The following is a 22,942-nucleotide window of genomic DNA, read 5'->3' on the forward strand; positions in this document are numbered from 1 at the left end:
TTGACCCCCGATCTCTCCTGGCTTCCAACTAACTTTCTTATTTGCCCACCAATTAACTCCCTTCAGGACCAGAGCTGGCCGGAAGTTTAATGTAAATGCCTGCCGCTTCATCCTCGATCAACGTGCTGAGGTGGCTTGGTGATGCCCACATGGCACTCTCTTATGCTGACTCAGCCTTAATAAAGGCTGCGCCCTGGGGTTTGGAGGGAGCCAGACTTGAAAAATGAAGAGAGAAGCGAAACGGAATCCAATGCGAGATAAGACTTCATTGTGGATGAAAAACAAGAAAAGACCGATAGAGGACCAGCCCGATGCACTCGTGGCACAAACACAGCGGTTGTCAAAATATGACGTGGACAACAAGACGGGGTGCGCAGGTCCCTTAAAAGGGACGATAGAACTAGTTTCAGTACTCATCATTTTTATGAATCAGATTTGAACTGTCTATATTTAATTTAAATGGTTTAAATTTAAATTTTTTAATTAATTATTTTTAAATAGAAGAAACTATTTTTTGGTAGAATGATAGTTAAGATATTCTCTCTATTTTAGATTTTATACATATTAAAATAATTATTTTAAATAAATAAAAATAAAAAAATAAAATCTAAACCATTCAAATAAGATATAAACGATTTAAATCTGGTGAGTTTATAATTCTTACCAAAGTGACAAGTACCCAAACTGGTTTCAAAAAATGGCAGCCCCAATGATCGTCCTCTCCTCTCCTTCCTTCTCTATTTCCTACTTTTTCCGCTGGGAGTCCAGTTCGGTTCTATCGTGTCATTGGACCCCCCAGAAAAAAGAAAGAAGTTATCATTATTATCTGATAAGTTAAATATTTAGTTCCCTAATTAACGTAAAATACAAAAATATAAATCAAGTGACTTGATTTCTAAAATACTTCATATTACTAGAATTAAAAAAAGATAAGAAAAGTGGTGTAAACTCTTATTTGCTTTAATTAATTCAGGAACATAGAAAGTTACATTTTTTAGCGAGATGCATTATTGCCACAGATAATTAGATACATGGAGGAAACTACGAAGTACAAACAAGTAACAACTCTTTGTTGGTACAGAATACAAAACCCTTTTCCGTCCTTTTTCCCCCCCGGGGGAAAAAGGGGGGGGGGTAAAAACACGCTAATTATAAAGCACACAAAATAAAAACTCCAAAAGATTATGAATTACCGAACATGCGTTCCTATTATGGATATTATTGAATTTCGATCATCCAATTCCAACCCAAAACCCTGCTCCTTTTAGGAAGCCTCGCTGCTCAGTGCCAGCACCTCCCCAACCACCATCACTCTCCTCTCGTGTTCCAACTTCCGCCATGGAACATCCCCCCTCCTCCTGCTTCACCTTCCTCCTCCTCCTCCTCCTCATTCCCTCTGGTAATTCATTTAACTATCCTACTCTCTCTTTCTCTCTCGCTTCTTCTGTGCTTTTTATTTAACATTTTCTTACTCTTTTCTTCTTCAGCAGTTCACGCTACCACTTTCACATTCGTCAACCGATGTCACCACACCGTCTGGCCCGGAATCCTCGCTAATGCCGGCAGCGGAAGCCTCGACACCACCGGATTCGAGCTCCCCAAAGATACTTCCCGCTCCTTCCTCGCTCCCACCGGCTGGTCCGGCCGCTTCTGGGGTCGGACAGGTTGTAACTTCGACGGATCCGGCAAATGTGTCACTGGCGACTGTGGCTCAGGGCAGCTCGAGTGTAATGGCGCCGGGGCGTCGCCGCCTGTCACTCTCGCCGAGTTTACGCTCAGTAGTAGTACGGGAGGGCAAGACTTTTACGACGTTAGTCTTGTGGATGGGTACAATGTTCCGATGATCGTGGAAGGGACGGGTGGGTCGGGTCTGTGCGCTCCTACCGGTTGCGTTTCGGATCTGAACCGGCAGTGCCCGCAGGAGCTCAGAGTGGGGGAGGGAGACGCGTGTAAGAGCGCGTGTGAGGCATTCAACAGCCCTCAGTACTGTTGCAGCGGCGCATACAGCTCGCCGGCGACATGTAAGCCATCCGTGTACTCGGAAATGTTCAAGTCGGCTTGCCCGAGATCGTATAGCTACGCCTACGACGACGCTACGAGTACGTTTACGTGTACGGGTGCCGACTATACGGTGACGTTTTGCCCATCCTCTCCCAGGTAAAAAGACCAAAGCAAGCAAGCTTTATCTTTTTCATGCCATGTTATTATTATATGGTACCCAGACATTGACCGAACTTCGTTTCTTTATCCGGCACTAATGTCTGCTACCAAAGCATCTAAATTAGAATATATGCTCCCCCAACTTTTATCAAAATAATTGAGATACATTTAATTTGTAATTAAAAATAAAAGTTTGATAAGTTCATAGGCAATATATTTACATAAATTTTGTACCGGATATACGTTTTTGGAAAATGTAATTTCAGTAATATTAAACTATAAAAATTATATGCTTGTGATTTTTCTATTGATTAGCATAATGTTTTGAATGCTATTACTATTAGGAGGTGGCATTTGCATTGTATACGGCCAGGGAATAACCTTTTTGGATGCTGTGGCTATAAAATATTGGTTGGTTTAGAATGAATGTGTCTTAGACTATGGTTGGCGGATTTGTCTTTAATGATTGATCTCACACCACTCACCACCAACGCAAATGGCGCCATTAGTTTTTTAATTACTTTAATTAATGAATCTCTCTGTGATTTTTGCAGTCAGAAATCTTCACAAGATTATGTTTATGCCCCTCCCGTCATGATCACCTCAACGCCACCGCCACCGGCACCATACTCACAAGATTCCGGATTCGGAGCCACCTCCACGGGCACCGGATTCACCATGGGTTCGGCTTCTGAGTTTGGCCCAGACCCCAAGTTGGTCTCGGAGTCGGGCACAGACTCGGGCTCAACTATGGGGTACTCGGTTACGGGTTCAGGGTCGAATGGGGAGGCCATGCTGGCAGATAGCTCATATATAGCTGGTCTGGCCATGGGAGCCTCGCCCACCACATTCCCTTTGTCGTCTCTACAATCTGCCTTCGTCTTCATTAATAGCATTTTGCTTAGTTTCTTCCTCCTTTAGCTCTTCAACTCTCTCGTTATAAAAAGTTAAAAACAAACATTTTCAGGATAAGTGTGCTGATTTATGATTAGTTTGGTATATTATTGATCATCAATAAACTGATCCTACTTTGAAATCTGCTTTTATTTTTGGCTGTACATATAATTGGTGATTTATTTTTGTGGGGTCCATAAAGAGCATCTCTGCAATTATAGGCCGCCCCGATTTGCTGGTCTGTCACATGAATAACAGGGTGGAAGAAAGCCGCCTGAAACAGGCACTGCACACTCAGCCGAGATTTCTGTTGTGTCTGTGCCAGTGTAAACTTTGCAGATTTAACAAGTAATCGAGGGTTTGTTTGGATTGATTTATAAATAATTTTTTAACATAATTTACAGAATCCGAATTAAATATGTGAGGAGAGTTTTGTTTCGTTTTCATGAAACAAGTTCGTTTTGAATGAAGTTCTAAACAAGCCCTTAATTTGCCTCGCTCTTACTTTCTTTTTTCCCGGCCCAAAAAGAAAAATTTAGATAAAGCTGCGATGATATCAGAACACAAAGATAAAACTGAGTGTGAGAACTGAGAAGAAACCCTGACATGCTAAATCTGTAGTATATGTGTGGGGTGGGAAAAGAAAATGTTAGGTGTGAAAAGTGGTGAGAGGTAGATGATTGGAACAATGAAGAAGATTTTGAAGAGTGGAGCAAAGCAAATTAAAAGACGCAAAATGTGGAATGCTAATCCAAGGAAGAGCAATAAAGCGAAATATAAAATCATGTGCGTATGGTCGAAAGTTGGAAATATTCTGGGCTGTCGTGTTTTTAATAAAAGCGATTTTGAAAAAGAAAGGATTATGTCGTCCGGATGCCTCAACTGATAGGCCCTACCACTGAGGAATATCTCACTCCATAAATTAATAATTACCACGTCCGCGATTGTTCGATGCTCTTATGTTTTCACCCAACAGGATGAAACTATGAAAGCATAATTTAAAAACCAGTCATATGTGGTAGCTGTTTCTTATAATGGGAGTAGCGTGGGATAGAATCAAATGAACATTACTGTCCTCTCCCACAATCCCCCGCAATCTTCTACTTTTACTAAGAAGTAAAGGGGAATCATTCTACCCAGTTTTAGTTTCATCAAAATTACAAAGTATGGTGTCGCAATGTATTTTTGAAAAAATTGAGCATATTTTACTATTAGATTATATGTTTGTCATATTTAAATTAAAATGCAATAAAAACATGAGGGACAACATGGGAATTTATATCAGGAATATACTACAGTGAGATGGTGAGATGCCAGGTTTGCTCATAAAAAAAGCTGCGGAAAGCATCGTTATCCTTGAAAACTTTTTTCCAAAATCGGCGTCTTATTCGGTTATTCCCGGAGAAGCCTGTCCCTCAGACCCACCCAACCAAAAGACGGGGAGGGAAAAAAAAGGTGTTATCTTTGGACAAAAATTACTTACTCATGAAATCAATTTTCATAATTAGCACTGTTTTCTCAAATCAATTTGTCGCTCTTGAGCGCAGTGAAATATAGCTGGAGACGACACGGGACCGCATCATTTGGGAGTCAGGCCACCGCGCCAAATTTAGGGTGTGTTTGGATAGAAACCAAACCATGGTTTTAAAAGTGCTTTTACGGATTACGAAGTAAATATGTGGACGAGGTTACCTCGTTTTGCGGAAAAGTGATTTTGAAACCTAGGTTTTGGTTTTGCCAAACACCCAATTAGATCAACGCCGTTCAATAGATAATTAGATATCATCTTCACTAAACGCCTCCAGTGAAGTATCTTACGACCTTTAATCCAAAGATTATATTCACGGAAGAATTATCCTTTTTATCGAATAATTCATTCTCTTTTTAGGAGTCATTTGATTTCCTTTACTTTTAAAAAATATTTTTACATAACTCCAGATAAAACTTATCTTATATGTTTACTTTATATACTATAAAATCATTTTTAAAATTATAGTTGAGTTTCTACCTAAATATTTTTTTTAAACTGAAGATATTGTTCAATTGTCAGCATTCTCAAAGCTGCTCCTGAAGAAGTCAACTGAACTCATAAGACCCATCCATAAACAAGTTTTCACGGCCAATTTTGACTCCCCCCTACATCCAACCTTATGAATACTTGAGCCGACCCGAGTGAACTAAGAATCAGAAGAGTTTTTGCGGAATATTATGGACAACTTTTACGTAATATTAAGTAAAATTAAATTATTAAATTTTTAATTAAATACAACATTTATTTTAAAAAAATGAGAAGTGGGGGTGGGTAGGGTCGTGACTGGCCTGGTTTGAAATGGGCCTGCTGTGCTCCCTAGGAATTGGGCTATCAAACTCTTGGACTCGTGAAACATCCTTATGTTTGCATATTTGGGCTCCAACACGAGTTATCCTGACACGAGAATGTTACCCAGAAGACACATGGTTCCTCGTTAGGGCTTCAATACGGATGACAAATTTGGGTCAGTGAATACCATGCTCTGCATAGGGAAATCTAGTACTATTTCAACCACATGACGTCCCTGACGGTGGATTTAGGCGGCAGGAAAGGAAAGAGGAGTGAAAATGACGAAAGTACCCCATCGACTGTCATCCCACCGCCGGCGATCTATTTCGAAAGACGGGGGAACGAAAATATCAGAATCTGGAAGGTTTTAGTTTTGCAGGATTTATTAATCTGTGGGATGAGATGGGTTAAATAGTAATTGTAATATGAAAGAGTTGTAGCATCAGGGATTGATTACTGCTGGGTTTGTGGCCACAAAAACTGATGCTTTCGCAGAGCAACGGGACCCATCAGAAATACCTGTTTGAAACCCCTGCGAGTAAAATCGTTGAGGAAGCAGCAGCCCAAAAATAAAAAAGAGGAGATTAATTGCTGGGCAAGTCATGTCGGGGTGGCTTTCATCTATCTATTGTTTTGTTCCAGATGTAGTCGAAGGGATGGGATCGGAAACCCAGAAGAAGAACACAGTGGTTGTAGACTCCGGTAAGATCTCCAGTGAGATACTCAAGAGCCAGTGCGATGATCAAAGATGAATCTCTTCATTTATTATAATCACAAAATTTTTTGTTTTAGTTTAGGTTAGTGCGATGATATCTTTCTGGGGATGCATCAGATCAGAGTTGACGAGTCTGTTAAAGGATTAGGGAATGATTCAATCTCCTGAGTAGGAACTTAAACAAGTGCATTATAAAAACAAACATGGGAAGAAATTATATGGAGAAATTACTCTAAAGGACCTATATTTTATAGTCATTATTTTTAAATAGAAGATATTGATGGAATTATAACTAAAAATCATTCAAACTTATCTCGTGGTGAAAAAACTACTGTATATCAGAAAGAGTTACGAGTTTTTAACCTTGAGCTTGGTCGTTAGCAGTCAGTACAATCATCATATTTAAGGCATCCAATGTGTACCGCCAGTCCGTCCAAAAAAAAAAAAAATGTGTACCGCCAGGTCTTGATGCCAAACCACGTGCTCCACAACTCACCAATGTCACCATCTTCTTCTGCTACTCTCAGTAATTAACAATTATTATTAATTTAAAATTTCTTTAAGTGTTCCGTTTGGTACGAGGGGAAAAAAAAAGAGGAAAGAAATTTTTTTTAATAAACTTGATTTAAAAAATTAAAAAAAGGGGTTAAAAGCTCTTAATGAATTTTTATCACTCTTTATATTACTTTTTTTTCTTTATTAAAATTTCAAAGTTTTACATCTCTAATTTTTTAAATAGAGGCAGAGCTTATTAAAATTTTCTTTTCCCTTTCCTCCCCTGAAGTAACATCCTAAACTTTTTCTCAATATCTTATTAAATAATCCTAAAGAAAGCCTTCACGTCTCCGACCTCGTGGCTCTCATGAAAAATTTTATTTCATTTCCCCACAAAAACTTTACTTATGTCTTTAATCAAATTACATTTTTTTCCAATTATCAGAAATGAATTTTATTTTTTATTTTATTGGTGCAGAAGTTTGCAGCAGAGCAACTGCTTTAACTCAGGATGTTAAGTGTGTATAATATTTAATTACTAGCTTGATTCATATAAAATGCAAATGAAATTCTTTTTGGTTGTTCCTGATGAGACTATTCTTTTCCTCTCGTGGGATAGAACTACAAATAACAATCCCATCCCTTCAAAAAATTTTCTTTTATTTTATATTATCTACCAAATGAAAAAGATACAGGGAGATGTTATGGAAAAATAACTTTAATCTTGATAAATGTTAGTCTAGGAAAAAAATATAAAATAAATTAAATATAGATAAAATATTTATACATTCAATCTCATATCTTATATCTCCTAAAATTTACGTCTTTTTAATTATAAAATATATATTTATCAAACATATTGAGCTAATAAATGATTGTTGCCAATTATTAAACTCATTCAATGTCCCTCAGAAGTCGGAGCAAACAAATCAAGAGTTAAAGATTAAGATAATCTGATTTCTTTAAAGACTTGTTTTTTCAATCTCATACTAAAGGCCTGTTTTTTTTTTTTTTGGCCAAAATACTAAAGGCCTGTTTGATACTTATGAGTTATGACAAGAAAGGAATTCTAGCTTTCAATTCATGAAATCCCCCCCCGGGGGCCGGGCCAGCCTAGCCTTCATAAAATCAAAGTGGTTGTAAACTTATAAAGGTTAATATAACATTTGGTTTTTTAGATTTGTTGTTATTTTAATTTTAATCTTTTAAGTTTTAAATTATAAGTTTTGATCTCTTAAAAAATAGAATAGGTTAAATTTTTATTAAATTATAGATAGTAATATTTAAAATAAAAAAATCTGAGAGAGTGTGAATTAAATGACTAAAAATTATATTAATCTAATTTATAAATTATAAATCAAACAAGAAAATATTATAGATGTTAACTTCAAATTTTCAAAGGACGGGGCTGGTAGTTTTGTTTCTGCTGAGAAGAAATAATTAATGCCGTCCAAGTCTTAAACTGTGATGGTAAGTGATAAGATCAGAGAACAGTGGCCACCAGATTCTCACACAACTGCTGTTCTTCTCAGCCGAGGTTTAGTCAACCCCGAGAATGTCACCTTGGCCAGCTACTCCATCGTCATAGCTCCTGACCATCTCCCCCCCTCCTCCTCTTCTTCTTCCTTCGCCGATTGATCCGAACCCTTTTGCTTCGCCGTCATGGGCAGCAGCGAGGACCCCAACAAACCCGTTTCCCCCTATGACCCCTCCTCCTCGCCTTCTCATTCACAGCCTCTGCTCTCCAAACCTCCTCCTTTTCCTTCTCCGATCGATGAACCGCCCCGCAGCGAATCCGACCCGACCCAGTATCTCCAAATCTGTTACAATCATGGTCCTCGCTCCTTCAAGGACATACCTTTCTTAATCCTCTTCCTTCTCCTCGTTCTCTGCACCTTCGGTTTCGGCATCTTCGCCGTCTTTCATCGGAATTCCAACTATTCCACTGTCTCGTCTTACACTTACAATTATAATTCTTCCTCCTGCGTGAAGGATTCCCTGTCATCTGCCAATTGGGATCTCTTAAATTCCTCGGCTTCGCATGTTCCGGAGGATTTGATATGGACCCTTGTTGCCACCTTGGTCCTGAGCGTGCCCATGTGCTTCGGCCTTCTTTTGTTACTCAAGCATTACACCAAACAGATTGTGTACGTTTCCCTCCCATTCTTCATCGTTGTCCCCATTTTCTTGAACGTGTATTGGTTTGTTGCTTGCACTGTCAGCTCCACTTGTAGCGATGCGTTTCCGCTGGCATACAGAATTCTAGTGCTCGTGTTCGTCTTCTTAATTATTGGGGTGATTGTGTGGATCTTCGTGATTAATTGGCATCGGATTGAGCTCACTATAAGAATAATTGGGGTTGCTTCCGACGCGCTTTCGAAGAATTTGGGTTTGTTTGTGGCGCTACCCTGTTTGACTTTGGGATTGATTATATATTATGCTCCAATCGTCGTGTTTTTGGTATTTGCGAGATTTAATGGTGATATTGTGGCAAAAGTATCGAGTGGTAAATATACTTGCGTTTGGAAGCAAGATAGCTGGGTGCCCGCTTATTTTGCATTGGCAATTCTCACCATGTTGTGGTCCGCCACAATTATGGTAGAGACAAAAGTTTATGTGATCAGTGGCACAATTGCGCAGTGGTATTTCTCCAAGGCGGATGAAGCTCCAAGAAAGAGTATAAGAAGTTCTCTGAGGTGAACATAATATCGTTTTGCTCATATTTGTGATTTTTGTTGCTTTTGCAGCTGCTTAGAATTTTCCATAATGAGCATTTTAGACTGAGGTTATCAGATAGTTAACTATATTATTTTTGGTAGTGGGAACTGGAAAGTTGCCAGCTTGAGCCTATGGACATGAACATGGACGTATGACACAATTTCAACGTGCCCTCTTATGTAAGTAGGGCACAAAGTAGAAACCAGAAACAGTCTTTATGATTTATTTTATGTTGCTGCCCTAAGTCCCTAAACATGTTCTCCCCTTGACTTTTTTCGTTGTAGAAGGATCGTAACAAGCTCCCCCGCCCTGTGGAATATGTTACATCTTCACAATCTAGAGTAAAATTGGTTAAATTAATTTGCAAACTGAACCAATTCTTGATATTCGTTGGGGAACTATGTTCCAGGTTGATTAGTGAAGGGGCTAGGAATTGTTCGCTCATAACATTGTGCACTTTATGAAATATCATGTAGAGAGAGGTGATAGGTGATTATTCGGAATTTAACTAGCAATAAAACTTTACTGGTTAGTTGGCTAAAACCAAGGCGGCTAACTTAAAAAACTGTTAGGGGTAGTTCTCCATTACAACTTACAAGGGCAATAACTCAGAAACTCATCTTGATTGGCGCCGTTACCTTTGTTCAATTCCCTTGACAATACTTTAGAGATTTGTGCTTTCTATTAAAATCAATCACAATAGATAGTTTTCTCAAACTCTCTGACAACTCAGCTAGATTTCAGCTAGCTTAAAACTGGACACAGGCTTATGATAGACGTGCAGTGTTCTTGCTAGTTCAGCCAAAACTTAATTGGATGTAAGATAACCTGACAACACTCGAACTAAGATCTCACTAGCTATACTGTTTTACAACGAAGCTCACACAATATAAGACTTTCAAGCTACTCAATGTAAACTTAGAGAGTATGCTGGCTTGATCGGTTGTCTTCATCTTTGTTTTATACTTGATTCCATTTGACTATTGACACTGGGTTGCCCAACATCAATGGTCTATCTTTATCTGCTTTAACCAAGCAATGTTCTTTTTCCTTCATGGTTCTAATCAGATAATCGTACTTCCAATCTTGTGTTCTTCTCCTATCACAAAATCACATAATTAGCTTATAAGTGCATATAATCTGGTCATGATTTATCTCCAAACATATAAGTCAATTGATCACATGATGAAATAATCATTAAATCATATCCACATTGGACTATATTGGAAAATATTTAGTAAAAAATTAATATTTGATATTATCAAAACTTGTAAAACCTTGGTGCCAAAACTTTCATTCCAGTCTCCGATGATAATTGTTTACCCATCAACGTGTACTTAACTCTAACTCTGTAATGTGATGTCAATAGTGGGAGGAGGAAAATTTCTGTGATGTATCTTGCTTCCAGATGTGATTATTCTCCTTAGCTTACTCCTTGGGCGGGAGATGGGGAAAAAGAAAGTAATGTAATTATTCAACTAATATAGATGATAGCTTTGCACTTGGTTACATGTTAACTATGAGTTTGCCTTGCAGAAATGCATTTGGTCCTTCATCTGGCACCATATGTTTGTCAGGTTTGCTTATCTGTGTTGTCCGGATGGTGCGGGCTGCTGTTGACAGTGCAAGACGTGAGGAGGCATCTGGGATAGTGAACCTTGTATTAAGATGTTGTGTGAATGCCTTGCTGACTGCGGTAGATTTTCTTAATAAGTTTACCATCAACTTTGCTGCAATAACTGGTGAAGCATACTGCTCATCTGCAAGGATGACATATGAACTTCTGAGACGGAATCTTCTCTCAACTGTTTTTGTGGAGACCATCTCATCCCGTCTCTTGGTTGGAATTGTCTTCGTCCTCTCAGCAATATACACAATTGTGGTGCGTTTCACTAGTACTACTTTCTTTTGGTCTCATGCTTTGCATCAGATTTTTGTTACTATGATTTAGTTTCCACTGAAGTGATATTTCAACAAGTTTTGTTAGTGCCTGAAATAATCAGTTTTCCATTCTTCATCATAGCAGTCAGACGGTTGTATCCTATAGATGTAGAATGTTATTGATCTGAATATATCCTGCCGTCAATTTTAAACATCACCAGTATTCACATGGCAGGCCAAAATGGTGACTAGCTTCTGGGATTTTCATTGTTTTCCTCTTATGTTTGGGGCGAGAGGGAAATTCTCGGTGCTAAATTGCTCTCAAGTCTGAAAGATACTCTGGATTGTATTATTTCAACTCTCTTTCGTACTGAATCACAATCAAAACTGCTCGAACTGTTTGACTAACCATCTAGCTAACTGAGTTCTAATTGCATGTGGCAATGCAAAGTTACAAACCAATCATGCGCCACACTTAAATCGAAAGAGTTGAGGTGCCTGCGAGTTCATTTGTGTTGATTCTTTTTTTTTTTTTTTTGGAGGGGGGGCTTTTGGATTTTAATGTCCCAGCTCTCATTTTCTAGGGATTTGGATAAATAGGCAAGTCGGCCTTTTACCTGGGTTTTGTTATCTATCTATTTAGTATTTTGGTGTTTAGCTTCCAGTTCAGTCCAATTAGCGTTCCTTTTTATTCTCTCTGCATTCCTTGGATGGGCTAATGGCTACTGAATGAGCAGGTCTGTGCAATCTTACAAGCCGTGAGCGATCTCGGAGCTTATTCGTATCTTGTGGCTGCTCTGGCTTGGTTGCTGTTGTTATTAGTTCTGGGTTTCTTCGTGCATGTACTCGACAACGTGGTTGAAGCTGTTTATGTGTGCTATGCCATAGACAGGGACAAAGGAGAGGTTTGTAAACAGGAGGTCCATGAGGTGTATGTTCACCTACCTATTAGCAGAGGTCAAAGACAATCTCTTCCTACAAGAACAATTGGCGTGTAAATAAATCCTCGGGCTTCACAATCACAATTGCTTGTCTGCCTATTGTGCATATGTCTCGAGTCTTTCTTATCCCATTCTCTGATTAGATAACTTATTATGCACAATAAGGCCGAATTTCCTGTTAACTTGGGAGTTGGCCTCCGAATGTCATTGTAGCCTGGATGATGTATTATGGGGTAGTGGTAGGAGTTGACCCTCCGAGAAATTTTTGTCCATTATTAAGACTTGGTTTATAGCTTTTTTAATTCCCAAGATTCCCCATGATTTTCTCTTTTTTAAGTTGGTGTTCTTCTAGTGATTGAACTGGTTACAAGCTGTATGATTATTATCTCTTTATATGATCTGAAAAGGTTAAAAGTTTCATTTTTGATGACTTTGTTGAAAACTTGTCATTACCGCCATTCACCCTACAAACGATATATGGCGTTAATATAAACTTGCAACATGACAAGAATGAATCCTTCAGGTTCAGTATTTATGTCACGGTCACAGGTGAAAATTAGAAGACATGCGAGGGAGGCGGCAAATGAACCCCGGCCTCCCAAGTTATTGTGTTGGCGTAAGATTCCACAGGTTACTTATTGGGCTTAGAATTGGGAGTTTTGGACAGTATTGGGACATGATGGGGTTATGCTGTGCAGGAAGGGTAAGCCCAGCATGATGGAACGAATTCTGTATCAGATCAAGTGACCCAAAAGGGAAAAGTTGGAACGTACATGGGCTTATTCCATGATTCTTGTCCAGAATTTGGCGGTTTGTTCGATTACATGGGTTGTGCCACTCTCATGAACTCACTTAATAACATCAAAGTTTGCTGGCCACAGTGAGTGATCATCCCCGCACCGACGGCCAAACCTTTTGTTTATTTATTTTTGAAAATCTTAAAGATGATTGAAGTCTATTAATGAGCAGTAACTTTTTCTCTTGGGGGGAGGGGTTAATAACTTAATATATGAGCAGTAGCTTTTGTTTTTACTGCTATTTACTCTGCTAGGGACATTTAAAAAGGCACTTTGCCACCAAAAGAAGTGGGGTTGGAAAAAAAAGAAAGAAGAAAAAGAGCAAGTTGACAAAGTGAGGGAAGAGAAGAACAGAGAAGCGGGCCGTTGAATTTATTGATGCGACGAATTAAATTCTTCTGCAATGGATCCGTGTCTGAATAAAGCGTTTTCTTTTTCCTTTCTTTTTCTTTTTTTTTTAAAAAGGTAACTTTTTCGCTTAGCTTTGGCCGTCATCGTCTTGTAGAGCGTGCGTTCAAATCTCTATGAGCTACGCAGTTGAAAGTCGGGCTGGTGGAATGTGTATTCCCAAACGTCCAAGTCTAATAGATACAGTACCAACTTTTATCGTTAATCTATATTCTCATGTCATTTTCATTAATTTTATTTTAAAATTTAGTAGCTTTTTAATTCTACTCAAATTTAATATATATATTATACTACCTTTGATTCTAAATATAAGAACTAATTGACTAATTTAAGTAGATTAAAAAAATAAGTTAAGTTAGTTATTTATAATAAATATATGTTGTCTTTCCTAAAATATCCTTACTAATCAAGTATATTGGTTAGAACTATCATTATTAGAAGGACTACTTTGAAAAAATATACAAATATGAGAGACAAAGTGGATTGAGGTCTTATATTTAGGATCAAAATAAAAATCAAATGAGGTCTTATATTAAAAACCGGAGGTAGTAATAAAGTAACAATCTATACAATAATAAATTAAAAATGAAATAATATATACTCTGATATGATTAATAAGTCACTTCTAGGATATTTCACACAAATCAAGAAAAACCTTAAACTTTATTAACTGTCATTTAAAATTCAACAACTTTCTAATTTTATCTATATTTAACATACATTATACCTCATGTAAATAAAATTAACACTGATAAATAATGGGTAAAACTATACATCTATATAAAAAAATTTCTCTTAATACCCTATAAATAGGATCAAAATTTTTTTTTCTTCTGCTCTGTAAATAGGACCAGAATAGTATATGTTAAAAATTTAATAATGTAACCCATACTTACAGAAGAGACAAAAATATCTCTCTCTCTCTCTCTCTCATACACACAGTTAATACACAGATTCGTAGCACATTTTTATTAAAGCAGCAGTCGATACAACTGAAGAATGCAACCTGAGACGTTAACAAATACGCAAATCGCCCATCTTGCCATACTTATTTCACTAATACAACACGCGGAATTTACCATATTGGACCCTTAAGGTGTGAAGTCATTTTGATTATCGATTATGCACTGATCAGGTTCTATGTGCATAATGTTCTGCTATTATTTTATTAGCGATTAAAGAGAGATGGGGGGAAGAAGAGATTAGTGGATCCACGTCGACTTGTGGTGGATATATATGGAGATTATGTCGACTATAAATGGGGCAGAAGCAAATACATGAGTAGTATCCAGAGAGAATACCAAAGGTGACAACATTTGATTGGCTCAGAATGAGATGTTGACAATAATAAAAGTGAGGAAACAAGAGCCAACGAGATAAAGTCAAGAAACTACCCTTCAATTCTCAACTAATAACTGCTTCTGTGACGACCAATTCATCTCCTCAATCACTTTCATCAAATCGAGTACTTCCATGCACTATAAACCCCCCTCCCCACCTTCAAATCTCTTGCGGATTCTCATGGTCTCCCTTCAATAATTCGCATCGACATCAACTCCCAAATATTGTTCACGATATATAAATATATATGTTTATCAAGTCAAGGAGAGGGGCCTTTGGGCTGATGGGCATGCCCCCATATTCATCTGCATAACTTGTATTTTCTCACTGTGTCTTCCTGGATCTTTGCGTTTGTAATCATCTCTCTCTCTCTCTCATTGTTCCTCAGCTTCCCATCCGAATGACATTAGTTAGGTAATAAATCGTGACACTTGGGGCGATGATCCATCCGTTTGCAGGATTCAGTTGATGAGTGGCAAAACTCAAGCCTGGGGATTGATATCTGCAGAGAAACCTAGAAAACTCTTTGGGAATTGAATACACACAACATAAACAAACTTGTGGTCAGCAAAATTGAGGCCTCATTGATTGGTGGGACGCACTTGGATTGAATTGCACCCATCGAGGCCACCCCTTTTGGTCTTCCATCTGCTAATTTGCTGCTTCACTCTCACGCAAAGACCATTATTCTTTCAGACAAGAGAGCCAGTTTTTGATCCCACCTATCCAAATGGGGATCAACTGCTCAACTGCTACTGTCTAAAAAACAGGTTTTGAGTACTTTGAATAGTACTCTGCTTCTACTTTACGTTCCCCTTAGTTTTCACTTTTCACTCGCCACTCTGTTTTTGGGTTAAACTCCTCAACACATTCATTATTCTCCCTCTCTAAATTTCACTTCATCTTTTATGCACTTTATGGAATTTTATAATCCAAAAGCTTACACTTGGGCCTACCTAATTTTCTTCCCTCTCCCAATCAAGTACCATCATTCTAGTCATCAAGCATCCAATCACCTTAAAATTAATTTGGGGAATGCATCATTCATGTTAAAAAGAAGTAGAAGGCATATGATGCCACCATACTTGTGTTGGGTTGAATGGATCTAATCATGCCAAAGAATTTTAAGAGTTTTTGCAAGAGAAGATCACCTGCAAAATCATGAAGCCCATAACTGAATTAATCCCTTTAACCATTAATAATGTCCATATCACTTTCAAATTCAATTCAGGACTTGTGCTTGTGTCATAGTCAAATGCCCTTATCTTCATAAATTAATCACACCTGACTAAACACCATCTTTTAATAGTTGAGCATATCATTGCGGTTTTGTATGACCAGATCATCTACTTATAGGACCTTTTATTTCATACGGTAGTTTAAAATATGTGCCACAAAATGTCAGTCAATATTTTAAAAGTGAGAGATTGAAAACTCCACTCGTCCTATAGAATATATTTACATATCCAATGTCAGTTCACATGAGTGGTCATAAGTCATAGCCAGAATTGGCGAAGTATGATGAACAAGAAATTCTATTTGGCGAATCAGATTTGGCAAGTAATTAATTCCAGTGCACAAGTTCATTTATTATTAGTGTAAATTGACGCTAAGAAATCTAGATCATTTAGTGAATACTATTAAACATAATTTCCTTGCAAGTAAAAATAAAACAATTATTGTATAAAATGCAGTTGAATAAAACTGAAAAGTACAATCGTAGAAACCGATTCGAATTTAACAAGCAACTAAAGAGAATTGTGCATACAGTATGAGCCATATATGCACTGCTTATTCAACAAGAATTTCTTGCAAAATATGAACGCACAATCGAGTTGTTTCAAAGGTGATAAGTGGCTATTATATAGAAAGATTAGATCAGACCAGACCGTGTACATTATTCTTTTTTTAATTTATCAATGAAATATTATGTACGAACAAAGTGTAAAGGACAAATTACAAAAGATAAAGCATATATAAAAGGTATGTTAGTCGAGGGGAATAAAATTCCTTAATAAATCAAGCCATTTATGACGCGACAAATTTTGTGTAATGTTTGTATATGCTCAAAAAATACCAGATTTCTTCATGGTAATAAAGTCAATCATCAATAAATTTCAATCATATTTCTTTATTTATGTTCCTTACATATAATTATTACTGGTAAGTTGAAACTCTGCTCTATAATTTTATATCATAATCCTTCAGGAAAAAAAATGAAATTGTGGTGTGAGAATTATTGGTCCTTTTGAGTGATGGAAAAGAGCAAGATGCCGAAAGGATTCCAGAATTATTACCGAGACTTGTCAACTATTTCCTTCTAGGTAATTATTGTTTTAGGAAGCTATTTTAATTCTGAATTTTTATTATTATAATCGCATTCAATTTTAAATTTTTATTATTATTATTGTCGGCGCATTTAATTTTCAAATTCTGAAATATCCGGTTACTATATTGGATTGAGACTTATAAGTAGCACTTCAATATATCTGCTTTGTATGTCTGGAATAATATTAAAATTTCTTTGCCTCCATTCTCCTGATTTCTCTCTTGTCTTTGACCCTTTCTTTTTTTTTTTTAAGAGAATTACAATTAAATTTCAAAGAAGAGAAATAATTAATAAAAAGTTTCAATAACAACCTAAGCAACTTTTTAATGACAAGTTATAAAGTAAAGAATAACAACCTCTCAAACTTATTTTGTAATTTTTTTTTAAGATCTCATTTCAATTCTTCTTTTTTCCCCCTCATCTTTCTTTTTCTCTCTTCCTCTTTCCCTTCCCCCATTTTGCATCATATTTGAGTTTGAGTTTAATGATACATGGCGGATTTTCTATCAAACTTAAAGAGTGTCATCATGAAAACTTCTAATTCAGTGACTTAAATTTTTTTTTTTGGGTGAATATGAAATATTTTTATTTTGTCTCGAAAGGAAAGACCAACAAATTCCCCTGATATTATATTGGGTCTGTTCAAAAATCAATTGGAATTAAATTCTTCTGAGAGTAACATATTAAGAGTAAATCCTTTCCATTTATTGAAAAAAAGATTAATAGACATGCTTTCTCCAGTATCATATAAATTTTAAAATGTGCACACACTATTCATGACTTACTATAAATTTTATTATGCACATTGATGATACAGTTTATTTGGTAAAATGAATTCAGAAAAAACTGAACTCAATAATAATGATGCTAGAGCTGAATGAAAAGTGCAATGTACCAATGCCCACTAATTGTGTTTAATTAGGGAAGTTCTTAGGCATTACTGAATCAGATGGAAGAAATCACAGAAGGCTTTAATTGAAATTGAAATGATTAATTGAACCAATAATGGTAGGTGATAATTAAGCTCACTCTCACCATCTTTCAATATTTTTCACCCCCTTTTGAACAAAAGCGGCCTCCTTTGCCTGATCACTCCCCTTCTTTACATATAAGTTTTACCTCAAAATTTTCAAATTTCAATTCTAAAAAATATCACCTTAACTCGTATATAATTTTATTTAAAATAATTATTTATCAATAATCTGAACTTTCGGACGAGAGGTCAAAAGTGTAAATACGGAGAAATACCTGAGGCCTTTTTCTGGCTCGCGGCCCCCGGATTAATGAAAATAATGACGTGGCCCGATTTGCTTTATATAAGGACCCAACATCCTCTCTTCTCATTCAAAGCATCTTCTTATTTTTACCCAAAGTTCAAGTAAAACAACCCTCATAATTCCTTCCTTATCTTCTTCAATCTCTGCTCCCAGTCGCGGCAACAATGGCTATGGCATTCAAGATGGTATCTTCGAGTTTCTTCTTTGCTCTGTCTCTTGCAATTCTCTCGTCTTCTGACCTTTATGTGTTAACAATTATGCTGCGCAGGCGACCACCGGAATGTGGGTGACCGATGAGTGCAAGAACTCTTTCATGGAGATGAAGTGGAAGAAGGTCCACAGATACATCGTGTTCAAGATCGACGAAAGATCCAGGCTCGTCACCGTCGATAAGGTCGGCGGCGCCGCCGAGAACTACGACGATCTCGCCGCGTCCTTGCCCAACGACGATTGCCGATACGCCGTCTTCGACTTCGACTTCGTGACCGTCGATAACTGCCGTAAGAGCAAGATCTTCTTCATCGCATGGTCCGTCCCTCCGTCAATTTCTGTCTGAGATAAGTGAGAAATTACAATTTAGCCCTGATGATTTGTTAAGAATTGCAGGTCCCCAACGGCATCGAGGATAAGGGCGAAGATGCTGTACGCAACATCGAAGGATGGGCTGAGAAGGGCTCTGGAAGGAATCCACTACGAAGTGCAGGCAACGGATCCGACGGAGATGGGATTCGATGTTATCAAAGAGAAGGCGTATTAGACAAGCCTGGGCTGCTAAATTAACCGAATAAAATATTTTTTAAAGAAAATGACAGGCTTTTCAAATGACAAATCACTGTGCAGATGCGGGTGGGTGCTCTGGTTTGCTTTTTAATATTTTAGGTTAATTGGGACTAATCTGATGTAAGCGGGAGTGGGAATGGGATGACTAATTGGAAATATAATAATTATGATCATATGTGATAAAGTTATGAGGAAGAAAACTTGTGGTCTCTTCTGATCATGACTTGTTTTGAATGGATGGATGAGTTTTCACTTTCATGCTTCTTTCTTTTGGTTCGTGCTTATCCTTTGACAAAGGTGGCTTACCATCAGTACAATGGGTAAGTTGGGCGGCCTTCAATTTCATTCCACACCTTCTTAGCAACCACTTTTTCCCAGGATGCATACCCGTTGCCAAATACTTATATAGGATGACAATGATGATCGTCGTTAGTCATTTGTACAGTTAGCTTGTCAAAGAAAATTAATGTTATTCCCTTGTTTGTTCAAGTCCGGTAATTTAAATTTAAGCAAGAGCTTTTCAATTATTAAATATAATCGTAGTTGAGTTTGCATTTTGCGTACCTCTTTTCCTCGACAGATCATAACGTTCCATTCAAAATATGGAAAATGATGAAAGATCAAGTTAAATTCTTATGAAATATTTTTTTGGAAGAAAATGTAATATTTACAGGACAGCTTAGATTAGAGTAAAGCAAAGCAAAGATGTTCTGCTGCAAAAATTTAAATGGAAGGAAGGCCCCATTTTATCCCCAAAAAAAGGGGGGAAATAAAGTAGTTTTGAAGTAGCAGAATTGAGTGAAGGAAATATACGGAGATGGTTTAGTTATGATTTGCGTGAAGAATTTCTTTACTGAGGATTTAGACAAAGATGGTTATGAACACCCATCTGAAACTGGGTTTCATGTGTTGGGACAACCTCTTGTTGATCTGGAGGAGAACGGTGAGGTTATGAACACCCATCTGAAAGTGCAAGGACCATGTGTTGCCTGGCTACAGGCTTACAGGGTCGCAACTAATGAATAGTGACGCAATGCGGAGCTAAAATAAGGGGAAGGTAGGACCGGCCCACCCAAATCTGTAGGACACCCGATCTCTAAATCCCTCCCACGAGCCCCCCCCCCGGCCCATGGGACTCCATTTCCTGGCTGTCATTTGATCATCTTTATTCGCCTTTTCTCAGCAGAGGAGCTTATGCTTTGATCTTTACCCGCATCGTGGGGTTGCTGCATCGCAAAAGTACTGATTAACCAACACGTGTCAGATATGCTACAAGTCAGTGCTTTGAACCATCAATATGTAAGTAGCCCATTTACTCTAATCAAATATGTCGACGCCCGCGTTATTTGATATCTGAAGAATTACATGCACTGTTCATGATTGGGTTTTGTCGAACATTAATATCATGAACTGGGGTCCGAGTAATGAAAACGTCCAGTGCGGATAAGTGGAGGGGGAGCTGGAGAAGTTCACTAAACAGTAAATACCGACAATAATTGATGAAGAGAAATACGTATGAATGGATTGAAAATGAGGGGAAAGAGTAGGATTGACGTGGGATCTTATCCGTCTCTATCATGAAGCGAAGGGAGCATTCTACTGTGCTGATTGGCCTTTTCTCCGATAATAACGAAGTCATATTCAATTCATAATCTCCAAATGATGCACGTCACAGGGAAGAAGGCGTGCAAAGTGTCGTGTGATGTTTCACTTGTGAGGCAAGGCGCAATGAATGAATTAATATCCGAGGTTGACTTCTCTTAATTTATGCTAATTGAGAACCCACCTACAGTTACTGATTCCGAAATTGAATTTGTCTGCCTCATTTTTTTTTTTTGCGTGCGGTTGATTAGTCTGAAAACCAAAAGGAGGCTAAAGCATACGCGTTTATTGTGGAGGGTGGAATAGATTTGTGTTCCTGCTGGAGATGAGCATCGAGGTGCCGGCTGCCACATTGCTTTATGAATGGGCCACATGAAAAATTAAGTGGGCCAGAGGTGGGAAGTCGGGCTGCGGATAAAGCTAAAGGCCCATTTGGGGCATCGTCCTCATCTCCAAATGATGACGTGTCCTGCCCTGACCCCCCGCTCTGTCACGTTGTTCGTCTGCAAACCAACCAAAAATTAAAGCAACCAATTCATTATTATTTTACTACCACTGAGTATTGTTTTCAAATGATGTTCCAACTATAGTAATATATCATTATTTTTTTGATTTCCAAGTTACTCATACAACGGCACTTGCATTGTACACGACACATTAAAAAAAGACACACAAATAGCATTCCGCTGCATTGCTTTTTCCCCCCTCTTGTGTATAAGTATCTTTTTTATTTATTTATTGAAGGTAACCTATTCAAGACACTATTGAGTATTAAATGTCAACATATTTTTCGAAGGTGATTCGAAATTTTATTCACTGCTCTGTGAATGATTAACAATTTCTACTAAACCTAATTTTTTTGCGGTGCTTGTTTTGATTTTTTTTTTGTACAAAAAAGTTTAGGTGAATTGGGTCCCGGGAACTCATCAGAGCTAGGACAAACCTCCAGGCTCGGAGAGTGTTTACAGAGATACTTACAGATTGCCGACCAACAAGATCCTCATATCAGTAGCAAGATTCAAACTTACGACTTTGTTGCTTATGAGTGAACTCCTTACTAATTGGACTAACTCTTGTTGGCTGCTTGTTTTCATATTTGATAAGAATGATTGGGAGTAGGAGGGAGGAAGAGGAGTTTGTTTGGGCGGGAACGGGAAAATTAGGTAATAAAAGGATGAACAGGTAAAAGAGGGGGTGATAATTAGGTCGCGCACAATGGAGGTATTATTATTGGATTGGAGGCAGCATGCGCCTTGCGCCCTTCCTTTAATCCAACACATTTTTTATTTTTAATTCAGGATCGCATCGAATTTTTCTTGTCGGTAACACGATGCATGGAGTTTGATTATTTCATTTCTATGCTGTTAGTGACTGTGCCTTTAATTTTGCCAAAAGAAAAAGACAATAATTGGAAGTGATATCAGCAAGTGAATCTAAGCTGCAGCGGGGTTTCAGGCTCACAAATACTAATTACGCACTTTGGCACATTAATACTAACGTTCTTATTATAATAATTCTCCCATCATGTTGTTGTGCAGTATTGTTCGTACCACTCCAGATGCTTGCTGCATTTCCCGACAATACATAATCTCATCCAGAAATGCGAACATATTTGCCTTCGTAGCTGTATCGCAGAGATCCTTATGAATTTAACTTGACTCTAACATCAATTAATTATATTGTTTTCGCTTCCATTTGTAACGTAGCATCCTCCCATTCTTTTTAAAAAGTAATTCTGGAAATGACTTTTACTTCTTACTATAAAGTCTTCGGATGGAATTTTTGTCTAAGTTATATAATATTGCCCTTCTGTCAATATTTACTGCTGTTTTCCTCATTTGTCTCTTTTTCCCAATTAAAGCGTGAGCTTAAATATAAGCAGAATTGAAAACCTATCTACTCTCTCTCTCTCTCTCTAGTCTAAAAGCTAAAAAAGTGTCACGTAGAAAGAATTAGAGATAGTATTTAGGATTAACCTATCCCTCTTGTCCTTGTTATTAAGACGCGGAGTATTATAACCGCCCGAAGTTCGTCAGTCAAAGAAGGGGTCGTTTAGTTAGTTAGAAAGACATTTAATTAGTATGGAAATACTGAAGCAAGATGCATTTAGAGAGAAACAAAAGAATGTAATAGTTTAGATGAAGAATCTTATATCAAAGACCACGTTAGAAGGAAGTAGGAAAAACCCTATTAGAGGTACTTATACATTTTTTTTTTAATTTTTAATATGGCACCTGTGTGTTTTTTTAAAATTAAATAATTTTTTTTAGCAACATTAGCTCTC

At 37.6% G+C, this 22,942-nt stretch overlaps 3 protein-coding genes across 4 annotated transcripts; all 3 read left to right on the forward strand.

Moving 5' to 3' along the window:
* Positions 1-1,245: 1,245 nt before the first annotated feature.
* LOC114725663 (thaumatin-like protein 1) lies at positions 1,246-3,206 on the forward strand. Of its 2 annotated transcripts, none has more exons than XM_028912190.1 (3): positions 1,246-1,399; positions 1,488-2,157; positions 2,715-3,206. In XM_028912190.1, the coding sequence occupies exons 1-3, from the start codon at positions 1,339-1,341 to the stop codon at positions 3,079-3,081; spliced, it is 1,098 nt and encodes a 365-aa protein (XP_028768023.1). In that variant the 5' UTR covers positions 1,246-1,338; the 3' UTR covers positions 3,082-3,206. The 2 variants fall into 2 exon arrangements, with proteins under 2 accessions (XP_028768023.1, XP_028768024.1); XM_028912191.1 differs by having other exon boundaries at positions 1,491-2,157.
* Positions 3,207-8,060: 4,854 nt separating this feature from the next.
* On the forward strand, positions 8,061-12,552 carry LOC114725640 (CTL-like protein DDB_G0274487). The gene is made up of 3 exons (XM_028912168.1): positions 8,061-9,280; positions 10,839-11,184; positions 11,921-12,552. The coding sequence occupies exons 1-3, from the start codon at positions 8,247-8,249 to the stop codon at positions 12,179-12,181; spliced, it is 1,641 nt and encodes a 546-aa protein (XP_028768001.1). The 5' UTR covers positions 8,061-8,246; the 3' UTR covers positions 12,182-12,552.
* Positions 8,767-19,554, forward strand: LOC114725641 (actin-depolymerizing factor 5). The gene is made up of 4 exons (XM_028912169.1): positions 8,767-8,777; positions 18,373-18,461; positions 18,545-18,804; positions 18,883-19,554. The coding sequence occupies exons 2-4, from the start codon at positions 18,441-18,443 to the stop codon at positions 19,031-19,033; spliced, it is 432 nt and encodes a 143-aa protein (XP_028768002.1). The 5' UTR covers positions 8,767-8,777; positions 18,373-18,440; the 3' UTR covers positions 19,034-19,554.
* The last annotated feature ends 3,388 nt before the right edge of the window (positions 19,555-22,942 follow it).

The sequence above is a fragment of the Neltuma alba genome, unplaced genomic scaffold (assembly GCF_004799145.2).
Source record: "Neltuma alba isolate B1F8T4 unplaced genomic scaffold, ASM479914v2 tig00012259_pilon, whole genome shotgun sequence".
NCBI lineage: Eukaryota > Viridiplantae > Streptophyta > Magnoliopsida > Fabales > Fabaceae > Neltuma > Neltuma alba.

Bases quoted from the DNA above. Each gene is read 5' to 3' on its own strand.
- LOC114725663 (XM_028912190.1), top strand. From the start codon at position 1,339: ATGGAACATCCCCCCTCCTCCTGCTTCACCTTCCTCCTCCTCCTCCTC. The intron at 1,400-1,487 runs GTAATTCATTTA...TTTCTTCTTCAG, and splicing joins CCTCCTCCTCATTCCCTCTG to CAGTTCACGCTACCACTTTC. The intron at 2,158-2,714 runs GTAAAAAGACCA...TGATTTTTGCAG, and splicing joins TTTTGCCCATCCTCTCCCAG to TCAGAAATCTTCACAAGATT.
- LOC114725640 (XM_028912168.1), top strand. From the start codon at position 8,247: ATGGGCAGCAGCGAGGACCCCAACAAACCCGTTTCCCCCTATGACCCC. The intron at 9,281-10,838 runs GTGAACATAATA...TTTGCCTTGCAG, and splicing joins AGTATAAGAAGTTCTCTGAG to AAATGCATTTGGTCCTTCAT. The intron at 11,185-11,920 runs GTGCGTTTCACT...CTGAATGAGCAG, and splicing joins CAGCAATATACACAATTGTG to GTCTGTGCAATCTTACAAGC.
- LOC114725641 (XM_028912169.1), top strand. From the start codon at position 18,441: ATGGCTATGGCATTCAAGATG. The intron at 18,462-18,544 runs GTATCTTCGAGT...TATGCTGCGCAG, and splicing joins TGGCTATGGCATTCAAGATG to GCGACCACCGGAATGTGGGT. The intron at 18,805-18,882 runs GTCCGTCCCTCC...TAAGAATTGCAG, and splicing joins AAGATCTTCTTCATCGCATG to GTCCCCAACGGCATCGAGGA.